The sequence below is a fragment of the Tursiops truncatus genome, chromosome 9 (assembly GCF_011762595.2).
Source record: "Tursiops truncatus isolate mTurTru1 chromosome 9, mTurTru1.mat.Y, whole genome shotgun sequence".
NCBI lineage: Eukaryota > Metazoa > Chordata > Mammalia > Artiodactyla > Delphinidae > Tursiops > Tursiops truncatus.
Window position 1 is genome coordinate 99609414 of NC_047042.1, and position 17210 is coordinate 99626623.

At 42.7% G+C, this 17210-nt stretch overlaps 1 protein-coding gene across 1 annotated transcript in view; it reads right to left on the reverse strand.

The window, feature by feature from the left end:
- RHEB (Ras homolog, mTORC1 binding) overlaps window positions 1-17210 on the reverse strand; it is a 46999-nt gene that overhangs the window by 11121 nt on the left and 18668 nt on the right. The window contains exons 2-3 of the mRNA XM_019930319.3: window positions 8960-9031; window positions 3420-3487 (exon numbers count right to left, since the gene is read on the reverse strand). Of these exons, the coding sequence (XP_019785878.1) occupies window positions 3420-3487; window positions 8960-9031 (140 nt within the window). The remainder of the gene's footprint in view (window positions 1-3419; window positions 3488-8959; window positions 9032-17210) is intronic.

Below are 17210 nucleotides of genomic sequence, written 5' to 3' on the forward strand. Positions count from 1 at the left end.
GTTGGCGGAGTGAAGCTAAGATAGCTACGGTGGAAAGATTTAATTTTGACTATTTACCTTTTTGTGTTATTTTATTTCTATAACATGTACATGTATTATTATTATTTTTTAAATGAATTTAAAACTTTTTTTAAAAGGGAATCTGACATTAAAATTGACTGTCTCTGAGCCACTTGTCACTGAGTTTACTTAAATTAGGTCAAAACAAAATATTTCAAGCAAACTAAAAATAATCCACTCACTCTGTTCATTATCATCCCTAGCTGGGCAATTAAATCAGCTGTATAAAATAAACTACTAAATGAACAGTACTTGCTATCATAATCATTTTTCCTTGCTACCAGCAGTCTCAACCCCATGATATGAATCCGATTTAAAAACAGTTCTTAGAGCAGTAAATATAAGTGTTATCTCATCCAATTTCTACAGAACGAGGGCAGGACTGTGGCATAAGGAAATACCACCCCTGTTGCACCATCGTGAATTGTAAATACCAGCATAACCTTTTACGGTCTCCCAACTGTGAATATAGCCTTTTGGAACTATTAGCTGCAATGAGAACAAACTATTCAAAGTAGCTAAATCTGAACATATTTTGTGCAGAAATTCTCTAAATATTCTTAGCCAGCGGTAACAAAGCCCAAAAGAGCAAGACAGCAGAGCCAGGAATTAACCTATGCTCTTCACATACTCACACTGTACACTCATTCCCTGACAGCTCTGATCCTTTTGGGGTCATTCTTTGTATTACTCTATCATTAAAACAGTTAAAAGCGTGTGATGTCCAAGTGTATGTACATTTATGCTTTAGAGCAAAACAGAATTTCTGAGGAACACACATTCTATTTTCATAAGGAGAGTCAATATAAAGAATTTTCTCTCCAGAGAAATGTTTTCGAGGACACAGCTCTCCTCCAAGTATAAGAGATTCCTGCACGACTCCCACTCACACTGTGAACCTCAACTGAGTTTCCAGGCTAGGCCCCTGCTCTAGCCTCAGTGGCATCAAAGAACTACAAGTAAGGATCACGTTCTCTTAAAGCTCATAAATCACCTCTAAAACATAACAATCCTGTGAGGGCAGGCACCACAGTTATCACCATTATACAGATGAAATGTATGAGGCACAGAAAAGTTTGTTACTTTTCTCAAGGTCAGTGAGTTAGTAAGAAAACCTAGGATTCAAATCCAGGCAGTGTGACTGCAGAGCCCATGCTCCGAACAACTACGAAATACTGATTCTCTTTCTGGCCTATTATAAAATGAATTGCTATAGTTACGTCACATGAAAGTGACTTATCAATCTGCATCCTTACCCTTACTTTCCACGAGCTTAATGAAAATTCAAAACTAAGATATAAAAGCAAACAGAAATCTTTTTTTTTTTGGCTGCGTTGGGTCTTCATTGCTGCATGCGGGTTTTCTCTAGTTGCGGCGAGTGGGGGCTATTCTTCATCGCAGTGCATGGGCTCTAGGCGCGCGGGCTCAGTAGTTGTGGCACACGGGCTTAGCTGCTCTGCGACATGTGGAATCTTCCTGGACCAGGGATCGAACCCGTGTCCCCTGCATTGGCAGGAGGATTCTTTTTTTTTAATGGATTTTTTAAAATTGTTACATACATACATACATACATTTATGGCTGTGTTGGGTCTTCGTTACTGCGCGTGGGCTTTCTCTAGTTGCGGCAAGCAGGGCTACTCTTCATTGCGGTGCGCAGGCTTCTCATTGCGGTGGCTTCTCTTTGTTGAGGAGCACGGGCTCTAGGTGTGTGGGTTTCAGTAGTTGCGGCACGCAGGCTCAGTAGTTGTGGCGCACAGGCTCAGTAGTTGTGGCGCACGGGCTTAGTTGCTCTGCGGTGTGTAGGATCTTCCCGGAACAGGGCTCGAACCTGTGTCCCCTGCACTGGCAGGAGGATTCCTAACCGCTGCGCCACCAGGGAAGTCCCAAACCGAAATCTTGATAGTGTCAGACTCCCATATTTCTTCACCCAGGACACTCTCAGCTTATACCTGTTGTCCCAGCCTGTTACCAGTGTCCCCCCTTCACTCTTAGAAGTGTTTTGTTTTAGGTAATAAATCACACAATTGCCTCAACTATTATAAAAAATACCAACACTAAGAATCCAGAACAAGGTCCTACCCCAGACACTCTTCGTACACTAACTTCTAAGATAAGCTGCGTCCTCTATGTCGTCAGTCGCTAATGGAGACTTCTGTTATTTCCCTTGTTCCAAGAGGCTCCCATTCTATCAATAGGCAGGTACCCCGTAGAGTAAAAGCCTAGGATGGCTCTGCTCCAAGAAAACCACCATGAGGTCTGAAGACGAAAGCCCAGCACATCCACCGCGGATGTTGAGTGAATGACTTATGTTATAGCTCTCTGACATACACATTTCTGACTTATTTTATTTGAAGCTTCCAGAATGGAAACTCCAGGGTTCCTCCAGTGCTAAAACGACCCAATACAGCTATTTTCTTGCTTCACTAGGGGGGCTTACACTTTCCTTCTATGTTCACTTCAAAATATAAAGCAGAGGGAGTTCACTCCAAACCTGCAAGACAGGCCACATCTTTCTAGGTCTATGCCAGTTTCCCCAGGTTCCAGAAAAAAGCCTCCATTTAACACGGCAGACCAGTCTACCCTACACTCACCCTCCTGCTAGTCTGATCCTTTGTCGGTTATAAGATGCAAGGGGACATCCCAGCTTCTTTACATGCCCCACCCTCCAGTCAACAGTAAGAAATTCAGCCGAACAAAATGGTTTCCAGGAAAAGCAGGACTGGGTGACATGGAAGGGGAAGGTGCACTGTCACAAGGGTTCTCTTGGCTCCCTTCAAGTTCTCTTAATTTCTTTCACCCTTTGCTTCCAGTCGATTCCTCTGGCGATCCAGTCGCCACATCACTGCCACATTAACCTGTGCATACCTCTTTTGGGGGTTACTCACCTTTGCCAGTTACTGTCTAGCAAATCAGACCGACATTCTTTAGTCTTGTAATCATATAATAGATCCAATACAACCAGCTCATTTCTGCCCTATGCCTTTCCCAGGCCCTTTCCCTAGAAAAGATCAACTTCTCTTCTTAACGTAGGAAGATACATACTACAAAGGGAGGAAAAGGGCTAATGTGATTCTCTGATACAGAATCAACCTTTAGAAAATAGAGAACTACTAACCTTTAATAAAAATAAACCTTCAGAATGTTATGATGAATATATTTAAAACAATTCTACAGTAGAAAAACAAGTTAATTATTTGAAAAACTTCTGTAAGTATCTTAGAAAAGACAAAGTAGACAGCCTGTTAATATCCAAACACACATAAATCACGAGGGGCTTTCTTGGCAGTGTCGTTGTGTTTAAGCATCAGTGGCAGGGCTAGGACGGTCGGGTGCACTATATGGGGTTCTGGCACACTTACCTGCCCAGCTGTATCTACAAGTTGAAGATGATATTCTTGTCCATTTACTGTGATCAATTTTGTGAAAGCTACAGTGAAAAAGGAATTAAATATTAGCTAGAAAAACATGAACTTGGGATCACTGAAAGCTCAAACAATGACAACCAATTAAGCAGAGTCCTTAGTAATCTCATAAAAAGATCCCACAAAACAAAAAAGAATATCTGAGTTTATAGACTGTTCCCTACTTCCATTATTTTACTAAGCAACGCTGACTGCCTAAAACCAATGTTGGGTAAACCTTGAACCTTTTCCAAAGAAACAAAGTAGGCAACGCTTCGAATCTTGTAAAAGTGATCTGAATGCTCTAGCTGTGGACAGTCTTTTCCTCTTGTGAAAAAGTGAAATACATTACATAAAGTCTGAGTTCTAGAATGAACCAAAAGCACACAACTTGTCATTAATTTATAGCAAGTCTGGTGCCAGAGTACGAAGAGCTGATACTAACTGAAGTGCTAAGAACTTTCAGTACCTAGAAAATTAGCAATTTTATTGAGAGAGGACAGCAACAGAACATGTTCTGTGTGAAGCCATCATCTCCACTTAGCTGAAAGATGCAAGCAATTTGTCACAACAACCTTTCCCTATCTGGGGGGAAATCAGACTCAAATAACTTGGGGAAAATTCACAATTCTAAGGAGACAGACTTCAAACAAATGGAGAGGAAAGAACTATTAATAGTAACAGGATATTAAAAAGTAACCATCTGGAACCCTGATAACGAAATGGAACAGATTTCTTCCGTACACCCCGTCCCAGCCATCTTGACTCACAATGAGTCTTCAAATCTCCTGACTGGAGTCGGGCAACAGAATCTATCCCTTGAACAGCTGAGAGAGGACCCACTTTTGCCCACTTTGTCCCACAGACAAAAGAGAAAGCAAAAAGAGACAGATGAAAATCAGGAGAGAAAACCGTTAACAAGGAGGAGAGAGCAATCTTATCTGAATGATGAATTCCACTGGGAGAGAAAGGATGGCTGAAAGAGAAGCAATAATCAAAGATACTCATAGTAGCACCATACTTTTCTGATGTGGGCAGGGCTGCTAGAATCAGGGGAGTGAAAATTACAGACCAGACTACTCAAGCCAATTGCCACACTTTATATCATTCTTGTACCCTTTCTGAAAATTATCACTTTAATGAAATAGTCAAACTAGATGAAAACTGAATCAGAATATAACAAGATAGGGAGTACCCAATATAAACTGTTTTCATCATTTCTAAGAAAAAAATTCTATTGGAATTTTTTTTCCCCCACGTTGTAACCTCTCTGAACTTGGGATGACCAACGACACCTCAGTCAGGTAAGATCAGAGGTGCGTCTTAGACTCGATGAAAATTCTGTAAGGAACGCTGGTGAGCAACAAACCTGTAACCTTCAATTAGCACTAAGTAGTTGTGGTTGTGAAGGATAATGGAATTATTGTGAAAGCATTATTGAAACAAAACATTCATTCATTCAAGAACTATTTTTTGAGTGCCCATGATCACCACCAGCATCGTTCCAGGTGCTTGAGACACTGCAGAGTCTCTGGCCTCGGTGAGCTGACATCCCAGTAAAAGGAGGAGGAAGCAGACAGAGAGGCAAACGAGACACACACACAGTCAGGTGTATTCTCTGTGAGAAGCATCCAGGCAGAGCCTAAACTGCAAGTGAAGAAGTAAGAAAGGCAGGAAAAAGTGAGAAGGCAAAGCAGCTGAGCCTGTGAGAGAACGGCTGGAGACGAGGCAGGAGACGTTATTAGGACACGGTGAGGACCGCAGGTTTTTATTCAGAATGTGACGGGAAAACCAAGGGTTTTGAGCAGGGAGTAACCTGGTCTGATTTATATTTTAGTAAGATCACTCTGGCTATGCTGTGAATAAATGAAACGGACAAAAATGGATACGGAACATCAGCAGGAGCCCACAGTACAGTGGCTACATAGACTATCGTGAACAAAGGACGACGGTGGCCTGGACTAGAGGGACGGAGACGGAGGTGTGAGAAACGGTGGATTCTGGATGTACTGCACAGGTAGAACCAAAAGGATTTTCTGATTGACTGGAAGTAGGTGTGAGAGAACGGAGATCAGGATGACTCCAAAGTTTTTGGCCTGAGCAAACGCACGATTTACCATCTATCAACAGAGGGAAAGCCTGGAGGTGCAGCACAGGGGGAGGGGAGAGGGAGGGAGCAGGGCCTGGGTTTAGGTAGGTTCAGTTGGAAAGCCCACGAAATACCAGTTCAGGGGAGAGGAGAGGCTGGGGGCCGTGGTGAGCCCAGCAAGTTCTTGGAGAGCAAGTTCAGAGAGAGCCAGAGGGGCACCTGTGATGCCGGGTCAGAAAAACAACGAAAATTCAGCCAGTACTGGGGGAGTACTGGCTAGTGAGGGAAGAGACATACAAGAAATAAGATATTAATAAACGTTTTAGTATTTCGTTGCCTTTAAAAAGGATGTAAATCCTCCTACACACGGCAGTGAAATGAAATTGAAGACCTTCCATCTGCCACAGGAAAACTGCCTCTTCTTGTTACTATAGAAAAAAGCGAAGTGTAATGAGAGGTACGTCTGTCAGTTCCATAAACCAGGAACAGATTCTCCTACGCCCTCCTTGTGTAGAAAGGCAAAGCTGGCTCTCTCCTGGTATCACTTTCCTCTCTCCCTCCCTTTTTCAATCACTGGAGAAATTAATCCAATTTCCAACCTAAAACCCTGAGACTGCCCTAAGCAGACTAATAGCTACTTACTAGTTAAACCTACTAATAAGCAAGGTAATAAGAGATTTCTAAAACTGGATATTCACAAAGTAATATTCACAAAGTACTAAAGTGTATTGAGAACTCCTAATTCATATCCTACTGAGAAGTCTACCCACCACGCAATGCTTGATAATGCTGCAAAACTCCTAATGAGAATTCCCCAACTTTCTGAGAGCAGCTCTATTAATTCATCAACAGGGCTACCTTGAGATGGCAGAAACTGTGACCTACTATTTTTTCCTTTAAATTATAAACCATCATTAGTTAAATTTCATCATATCAATTTAGTTTGCATGAGTTGAGATTATTACTACAGTACATAAAAAAGCTACATCTGCATAGCAGTATTTGGTCTAGAAATTTCCCCAAACTAGAAAATATTATTATGGTTTCATTGATATTATTCTCCTATACCGCTATGTTAAAAGAAGATGACATAGTCGCAGCATTTTTGCTTTTGCAGTGATAGTCCACAGAGACGTGTTATTATTGAACGTTTGATAGAAACCACCTGTTCTATATTATAAAGTTAAGTGTAAAAAGAATCCCCAGATTTACAGAGTACTGTGTTTTTTAAAACCATAAAACTACCCATTCATTTATGTTGCTAGCAATGAGTTTATGATAACTATTCCCCTTCTCATTCCTTGTTATCTCTGAACAATGTTTTTCTACTAAATCATGGGGGAAAGGGTGGAGGAAGGATTTCTGCCCTGTGTTAGACGGTCAGAAGCCTGGTAAATGGAATGTGATGTCTGTATATGTCTCATGAACTTTTAAGGGATTCACATACCCTTGACAGTCATTTCTGCTCTTGCCTAAAGATTTAATAAATACTGTTAATTCATTCTTTACTATTTAACAGTAAGTGTTAGACAGGTAAACATTAAAATCATGATTCAAGTTGATGCTCACAGCCTTCAAAGTAGGGTCATATCATTATGTTTTTGAGATACTATCAAGGTAAGAAAGTTGTACTTTCACTGGGCCAATTCCTTACATATAAAGAAAATGCATTTATATTCAACACCATGACTCTCCTTCCAACTCAATTTTAAATAGCACAAAGATACAACAATTGTAAGAACCACTTTTATGGGCAGAGCTTACCACGAAAACTATCTTCTACTGTTCTATGACTAGAATTCCCAAATGAACCTTATCTCTTTAAGGACACAAAATTAAAAATTGCTACATACAGCAAATATTAAGGGCAAGATCACGGCTTTCTTCTGTTCTTATCGCAGTGGCGGACAACCGAACCTGTTCAGGTAGCATTCAAATGAGTCTGCCCCGCACACCGGCAGACCACCACGTGCCAGCTAACGAATCAACACCGCATGAGGGCAGGAATCCTCCCCCCGAGAGCGGCAGGGCTTACTTCAAACTCTCTTCCCAGAGTTAGCTTAGCAACCAACAGCTTTCCTCCCCTGCCACCAGCACACCAGGACACGAAGGACAGCTGAATATTTTAAGCCAGAAGCTGGCAAACTCTTCCAGAAAAGGGCCAGACAGTAACTATTTTAAGGCTTTGTGGGCCATATGGTCTCTGCGGCAACTACTCAACAGCTCTGCTACGGTAGAGCAAAGACAGCCATAGACAGTATAGTGTAAGGGAACAAGCAGGGCCGTGTTCTGATAAAACTCTAGGGTGCCGAAATCTAAAATTCACTGAACACTCACATGTCACAAACATTATTCCTCTTCAAATATTAAAAATGTAAAAACCATTCTTTGCTCATGGGCTGTACAAAAAGGCAGTGGGGTCTTTGTGACCTGCAGGCCATAGTTTGTCCACCCCCCTGTTGTAAGCTTCTTCTTAAGTCTCTCTCTTGCAAGCTTTGGGCAGGTGAAGTCTGTGAATCTAGCTGTTAAAGTCCATGAACCTGGCTGTTAAGTCGGCTTCATGTCTAACATGCCAATCAGGGTTTGATGAATCCCACGTTTAAATCTATGTGCTCCTGGTGATAAATCCTAGGTAAGTCCTGGTGCCCAGAAACTAAGAAGACTGGTTGCAGGGCCTACCTAGGGTTCTAAGATAGCACAAAACAAGACCAGCTTCCCTGGATGGAAGTGTTTCAGGTTCTCTTCCATGATCCCTAGAATCAAGACTTGTGTCATAGTCCTAGAATCCTTCAGGAAGATTCTGAAACCATGGGCTGAAACTAGACAGGGTAAAGGCTGTGACTGGTTCTGGTCTTGGGTGCTTTCTTCTGCACATGGCCTGAAATGCCAGTAGGCTTTGGAGCCAACTTCTCAGAAAATGCTGCGAGGGCTCTCTCCAATCCCCGACAGCTCTTTTCTCCACAGCCTCCTCTCAAGTCTTTAGAACTAGAAGGGGTTGGGGGACTAGCACTTCTACAAGAGTAAGGTACAGAGGATCTGGAGTGTGTTCATCCTTTCTTTTTAAGCTTGGAATCCCTAAGAAGGGCTACTGTTGAGAAGGAAAAAAAAAAAAAAAATTCTGCTCTCTACTTGTTTTCTTAAAGCAGCATCTCTAATATGAGGTTCCAATGTAAAAATGGATTCCTATGGAGATGAATAACAACTTCTAGATGGTGGGACCCAGACACTGAATAAAATTCATTCAGTGTAAAGTGGGTAAAGCTTTTGGAAGCTTTTTTGGGCCCCCAGTTGGAGATCTATAGGTTTAACTGAATACCCCCTGCAATCAAAGCCTCCAGGAATACACAGTGGCTGTTTGTAGGCAAAAAGCAGGCTTCTCAGTTTATAAATCCTTGAAAACAATACTTACTGTTTTCTATGGTTGGATCGTAGGAATCAACAAATTGGCCTTCAACAAACTGAATCGTCAATGAGGATTTCCCTATAAAAGAGAGCAATAGCTGAGTACGCACTGGCATATTAAGGTAAAAAAACTTTAATTCTACTATTTTACCAAGAAATACTCTAAATGGAAATAAATTCCATATATACTACAGGAATTTAAGCAATTACACTATTATGAATTACACATGTCTGTGACATTAACAAACAGTACTGACTAGTACGCATATCATAGTTTGTCAAAAGTAAACAAACTCTTAAATAAGGTTTAAGCTAATTTCTTCTGGTGTCCCTGAAATATGGCTATTAATTTTGAATTCAAAATTAATAAAGCATGATCAGTTTCTTTCGGCTCTTCACTTATGGCTGTTGTAAGTGTTACCAAGTAGTTTTTAAAGAGGATAATCTGAAAGTATGTGATAAAAGTCGGTTTTTAAAACTTCTTCAAGGTAGAAATTCTCTCTCAATCATTCAGTATTGAAGGCCTCACAATGTCTGGCACACAGAAGACAATAAAGAAATGCTCTGACTTCACAAAATCACCAGTAATAGTTGAGCCTGTATGTTAACAAATCAAGAATCAGAGCCCCAAGTTCTCACCCTCCTGTTGTCAGTAAATTTCTAGTGGAGGATTTTAGAAGAGGATACCCTGTGAAGAAACACTGCAAGAACACAGGCCACATTACGGCCATCCCTCCCCTCAGACACCAAAATCCGAGGATACTCAAGTCCCTTACATAAAACGGTGTAGTATTAATGAACTTATTTACAAAACAGAAACAGACTCACAGACACAGAAAACAAATTTATGGTTACCAAAGGGGGAAGGTGGGGGGAGGGATAAATTACGAGCTTGGGATCAGCAGATATATACTGCTAAACAGATAAACAACAAGGTCCCACTGTATAGCACAGAGAACTACAATCAATATCCTGTAATAAACCATAATGGGAAAGAATATGAAAAATAATATATATGCATAACTGAATCACTTTGCTGTACACTTGAAACTAACACAAGGTTGTAAATCAACTATACCACAAAAAAAAAAAGGCGTAGTATTTGCATACAGCCGAGCACATTTCCCCACATACTCCTGAATCTCTAGATCACTTATAATACCCAGTAGTACAATGTAAATGCCATGTAAACAGCTGCCAGCGTGCAATAAATTCAAGTTCTGCATTTTGGAGCTTTCTGCCCCCCGCCCACCATATTTTCCATCCGAGGTTGGTTGACCCCCGGATGTGGGGCGAATACGAAGGGCAGACTGATTTTACCAGCAGGAAATAGGAAGTGGTCTCTCCCTAATTTCACCCCAAACCCTTCCTTCTCTCACGCGTCCTCAGATCATTATTAAGCACACACTCTACATGCTCGCCATATCTCACGGAACTTCCATCTCAAAGGAGGCGCAGGGAGAACCAAGGAGAGAGGTTTGGTAAAACCAGTTTTACGCTCCTGGGGTTTGGGTTGGGCCTGTCCTCCTCCAGACCACGGAGAGGTGCGGTCCACAGGGCGCACAGTGTTTTCACACCAAGGGCAGTCCCCATACACTCAAATAAACTAATACGCGAGCTTATAAGTAGGGGCTGCGGGGAGACAACGAGAAAAGCCCCAAGTTGGCAGGACTGCCCGCTCCTCGTGAGCAGCTAAGCACCGTTCAGAGCGTCTCCAGAATGACGAACAACTGAAATCCTTCTCTACAAAGCAGCCTACAAGAGCTTTTGAAAATTAAATGTTACTTCCCTGCTTAAAATCCTCACCGCCATCAGAATAACCCCCAGCTCCTAACCCTGCCCACAATCCCGGGCTCTCCCCGCGGGTGCCCTGCTCTGCCCCCTTCCCTACCTCATCTGCTGCCCTCCCTCCTCCTCCCGGGCCCTCCCAGGCTCCAGTCACATCCTTCTATCCCTGCCAAGTTCCTGCCCGCCTTTGTGCCTTTGTCCCGGCCACCCCCCATCTCTGAATGTACAGACTCCCTTTTATCGTTATTCTGGCCTCCGCTCAAACGTCCCTTCTCCGAGACCGCCCAACCGAAGGTGGCGCCAGCTCCCTCACAGTCACTCTCTCACAGCCGCCTTGTTTTATTTCTTTTTAGTGCTTAAAGTTAGCTGAAATTCTCTTTCACTAATTAGTCTACCAAGACCAGCGCAGTGCCCAACACACTGTAGACATGTGGGCTCAGACCTCCGGAGGGCACACTCAGATACTACAGAAGGTGTCAATTTATACACATGACTAGGAAACACAGTTCTAGTCTGTGCTGGTGTCCAAGCACGGGCCTGCCTGTGACATAGGGATACAGTGGTAGTCCAGGAACGCCACACACTTCAAACGGATTGTGCTCAAAAGGAACCATGTTATATAAGCTAGCCCATAAAGGAGCATTTAGCTCAAAATACAGCAAAGCTATTTTATGTAATGAAAGCAGCAAGGGAAAAAACCCTCTTTTGTAAGTTAGCAAAACTGAAAAATTTTAGAAAGAAAATAAACTTCTTTAGAGCCTTTGAAGAATTAAAAACAAAAGGAATTTAAAATGATTTTTAAAACTTTTAAAAAGCAGAACTGGATTAAAAATAGTGAAAAGAAAGAGGGTGTGATATACATACTAAGTTCCCCCAAAGAGGAGGGAAACCAGTAGGAAACACTGGATTAGACGGTAACAAACCATTATGTACTGGCACCAGCTAAGTCTCAACAGCCTTACTTGCAGGGGTGAGGGGAGGGGGAGAGAATAGCCTCAGGACTGATCAGGTGAAATTTCAGAAGCCACAACCAAAAGCAAGTTACACACAGTAAACAAGACAGCATGAGATAAAGTGCAAAGATGGAGTTATAGATAACGACTGGACCACACTTAAAAATACAATTATTGGCACATATCCCAAGAAGAGCTCCTCATTTGTACCTTTATAAAGGGCATAAATTATTTGACAGGCTAAATGGACATTTAACTTGAAAACACAAGTAATTATTCTGGCAAAAGCAGACAATGTAGTTCAACCCAAATCACAATGCAGGTTGACAGCAAACTATCACCTTCACAAGTAACTGGGACACAAGATTTAAAACTGCAGTTCCTCAGGGGGCAAGCTGGACTTCCCAATCAGATTGGTCCTCGGAAAAAGGGATTATTCATCAGCAGAAGCAGGACTGAAGAAGAGCTAGGTCTCCCTTGGGTCTCCCATCCTTGGACTCCCCCCTAAGGGAGATCATTAATTACTTAAATTAAGAAGGGACAGGGAGGCTACATTTGCAGACTTGACACAGTGGTTCTCTACGGTTTCCATTAAAAAGTAGAATTATATAGAAGACAACTAGTGCTGAAATCTTTACAAGTCAGCACTAAATGATAATTATTCTTAGTAAATAAAGGCCACTGCTCATAGTGTTCTCAGTCCTGGTTCTAGTAATTTCTGGCTTTCAGAGACGTCCTTACCATCCTCATCCTCCAAAGCAGCAATTCGGCTCTTTGATCAAGTTTCGCAAGCAGTTTGCTTGCAGCAGCTACAAAAGACTTTGTTGATCTACAGCAAATTATGTTCTTTACTTGAGCACCTTTAAAATTTTCCCCTCATAAGAAGTTCATACATTTATTTGGCTTTTGTCCTTATCAAATTCAGATTCTGAAACACTAGTTATTTCCTGAAGATGTTTCAACAATGATCATGCTCTCGAAAGGTGCATTAATTTGTACAGTCTGAAGAGAATCCCAACTCCAGATCTACTCTGGAGAAATGTTATACGAAAGCAATATAGGAGTGATCTGAAATAAGTGGAAAAGCAGCACGTGCCCAGATGTGTGTCTATCAACACAGACATAAATCACTCGTTTTATGATATAACAGTACTATAAGAGGTTGGAAAATATATCTCAGTATCCCACAATTAACTTCCAAGTATTTTCCCTCCAAACTAAGAACCGCCTTAGTTTTAAAAGTCATAAAAATTATTTTTAAAAAGTTTCTTCTGAACTTTTACCAGCTGAAAACAGCATTACCATATATATATATTTTTTGCAATGGTAATTTAGCACAGTAAGTTTTTTCACCCAGTATTTCCACAACAGAAGATATACCTTCAAGGTCGTTAACTGAATCTCTCACACTTCACAATTGTTATAAAATGGGCACTATTTATATAAACGTTTTAATACTTTTCAGATTAATTTTGAACAACTTTTCATGTTTATTCTCCATAAAGAAAAAAAATTACTTATATATCACTCCCCACCCCTAAACCACCATCCTCTGGAACAGCAGACAGTCACTTGTTCACGGGGATAAAATGGGGAGGAGTAGGTTTCAATCTGCTAGGCTATCAAATCGTTGGGCAGAAGGGTCCATCAGGACCAACGTCATGCACCTAGCATACAACCCATCCCAAGAACTGCTTTCATTTTTACCTTGAGTCCTTAAGCTTGCCTTACGGGACTTCGATGTCCATGCAGACGAACTGACTAACAGTTCAGCTTCCAAGCTTATGGGGTCTTGCCACCAATAATAACCACCTCCACACACTTCAGCAACCACCTCCTGAGCACGACATGAAACACCCAGACGACTCCACCTCCAACCCTGCACCTCCCACGAACCAATCAATAAGCAGGTGGTGTGTCTTCCCAGTGCCCTCACCTTCTGAGTCCCATCACCTAATCCAGACCATCTCTGGAAGCAATGTTTTCAAACCAGGGGTTGTAAACCCACCAGATCATGAAATCAACATACTGAGCTAGGACCAGCACGTTTTTAAAGAAATAGGAACACTCGAGTGGACTGCAAATAATAAAGTCGTTCTGGAGCTTTCAGCTGTATAAACATTTATGACTGGGTCACAACGTACAATGTATTTCTTACTACAGACCGAAGCCCAAAAAGTTAGATATACCCTGCTCTACGAGTCTCCTGAATCTCCAATCTCTACCACGGTTCACTTCCTTCCCTATCAGTTTAAGTCCCAAGATAAATCACTGTGCACCATGCACTACTCTTTTATCAGAACCTGTCAATTTCCTTTCTCTGGGCTGATAATTCTATGATCTTAATCTAATCTTTGGCCTTTTGTGAGCCTGTTGAGCTTAGCTGCAAAAAGCTCCCAACCCTGTGGCTTGGCAACCATTCTCAAGCTGTGCACCACCCCCACCCCCCCCCCCCACCCCCCCGCCTCGCTCTGTCCTCTGTCTTTAGGAATCCTTTCTGAGTGTCCCTTTCCCAACAAAGCAGCCAAGTGTGGTTCCAGCAGCATCCCAGGGCAACTTACTGCAACTGCAAATTCCTAAGCCCCACCCAAACCTCCCAGGCAGGAGTATTAACAAACCCCCACTCATGTGCTGCACCCTGAAGTTTAATTACCACTCCCCCCTCAGGTGCCAAGTTCAAATGTGACCATTCTAAATCACCCACCTCCTCCTGTATGCAGGGTGTTCCCAAATCTTCCAGTTCCTCCCAGCAGCTCAGATCATAAGCATTTAAAGAACACACAACATGGGCCAGGAACTGGGACACAGCCATGACTACAAGCTGGGGCTGAACCTTAGAGGTAACTGCTGTGACACCGCTGTCTTCCACTCACCTTTGCCTTGGCTCTGTGCACGTCAGACAGCGTGAAGGGAGCCCCTGGGCTGTGCAACGCAGCCCGCCTGCCTGGCCCTCTTCAAATTATTACCACAGCGCAGAGGAAGCGGGCAGCACACCCTTCTTTCCACAGAAGCGATTCCAGGACCTGGGCTCTACATCCCATCCCAGCTCCTGGTCTCCTCCAAACCTTCCTCCTGAAACAGTTCTAAACACATTCTTCGTTTCTCTACTGGTTTAACTCCAATCCATATGGTTTGTTCACATGCCTCTGACATACTTATTAAATATGTTTAAAAATCCAGGGGAGCACACCCTGACTTACGTTCCCCTTCTGCTCTCAGTGCTATAGAAAGACTTGGCTGGGTGCTGCAGCCGTTGGGTGCTATATCCCTGACCACAGAGCTAAGCGCATCCTCCAGAAAATGATCTCAGTCACTTAAAGCTCCACCCCACTAACCCAGATCAAACGCAGCCATGGGGATGCACGTGACCTGTGTGTCCTGTAGTAATCTGACTACAGTACCTGACAAAAAGTGTGTAGCCTCTGGTTTGAGGAGTCTTGAAGTAAAAAGTCAGGAAAACAGAGGCTAAAGCTACGGAGGCAATTAAGCAAGAGCAGCAGCTCTTTCACTTAACAAAAGAAATCAAAGAACAGTGAAGCATGCAACGTATAATAACAATTCCAAGAAACTATTGGCCAGAGGCACGATGTGACTTTGGGATGTCTGCCTCCATAAGGACCAGATGCTGACACAGCCACCAAGCTGCAGGTGGTCTATTCTCCCCTCCAGCTCCCCATAGCTAAATGGTTACACTACTCGCACTGAAACCTGGACTTGTAGCTTCATCAGTTACAGACAGAAGAGCTGCACTATTCACTCTGTAAAATAAGGAGGTGCACTCCCCAAGCTGTCCAAACACCTTTTTTCCTCCCGGTTCTGCCTCACAACGGCGGTTTTTTTTTTTTTTTTCAGTATGCGGGCCTCTCACTGCCATGGCCTCTCCCGTTGCGGAGCACAGGCTCCAGACGCGCAGGCTCAGCGGCCATGGCTCACGGGCCCAGCCGCTCCGCGGCACGTGGGATCCTCCCGGACCGAGGCACGAACCCGTGTCCCCTGCATCGGCAGGCGGACTCCCAACCACTGCGCCACCAGGGAAGCCCTGTATTTTTAATAGTGTCAAGCTTGGTAACATTTCATTCCATTCTGAATCCCGAGTTTTCAAGTCCCTGAGTATGGATTAATTCATTAATTTCTCAAATAGCTATTAAGCAGCTATTATGTTCCAGGCACGGTTCTAGGCGTCGGGATATATCAGCGAACAAACAGACAGAAATTGCTTGGTACATAAATTCTAATAGTGAGAAGTACAGTAAAATAAAAAAGCACAAGAAATGCAATAAATTGGAGAAAATATGTATCTATTCCTTGTAAACAAAAGAATATAACAAATAATTACCATGGTTTTTTAAACTAGTGAATGTAAGCAATGGTGAGGAGCAGCTGTTAATGCCGCGAAAGGAGAAATAACCAGATATCATGGGTCTCCTGAGACAAACACAGACCACTACCCTGGAAGCAATTTTAAGGAGGCTGGGGAAGGAAAAAGAGAAAGAAACCACCTAAATCTGACCAAACTGCTAGATTTAACTACCAATTTACAGGAAATAACGGGGACAAATGAACGTCTTGAATACTATAGGATGCAATAGCAAAACCCAGATTCTAGGTAACACTTCAGGTAACCCCTATATATCAGAACCTTCCTCCTTTCTAGGGTGGGGCCCATGCTTCACTCAGTATTTTTCAAACTCCTCCAGTGATTCCAGCATGTCTGGAAGTTTGAAAACCAGTGTTCTAAAGCAGGGCTTCCCTAATGTTAAAGAATAAGCAGTTCTCCTAGGGACTACGTTAAAGGGTAGATTGCTGATCTATTTGATCTGGGGTGGGGTGTGGGATTTTCCATTTCTACCAAGCTCCCTGGTAATACTGATCTCCAGACCAAGTTCTAAAGTTTAGAACGCTGGTTCACAAACTTACCTGCACTCCAGAAACACAGAGGGAATTCCAAAAACTACTGGCTGGACCTCACCCTCAAGTAATTCTGATTTAATTACTACAAGGGGCAGCCAGGGCACGGGGATTGTTAAAAAGATCCCTGAGTGATTCCAATGTGCCACAAGTTTGAGAACCCCTGGACCAAGGTCAAGGGTGCCAGGAAAAACGAGATGGAAGAAACTGTTCTTGAGTTAACTGACTAGTCAACCACTAGTCTTCCATTTATGTGAATGAATAAACCTTATTCTTGAAGCCAGCACGAGACAAATTATTTCGCAGTCAAGAGCATACTAATTGATTGCAATATTATTGCAACAGAACTGAAAATTCTGGCATCTTATAAATATCACTCAAATCACTCCTCTTCTATTTGATAAATTTGTATTTTAGAGTGATAGGAGTCTTCTCTGCTTTAAGAAACATTACTTATCACTTGACTCTACACCCACTCTTAACTGACACAATCTGGAAGTAAAATTTCTCAAGGGGGACTTCCCTGGTGGTGCAGTGGTTAAGAGTCCCCCTGCCAATGCCGGGGACACGGGTTTGAGCCCTGGTCCGGGAAGATCCCACATGCTGCGG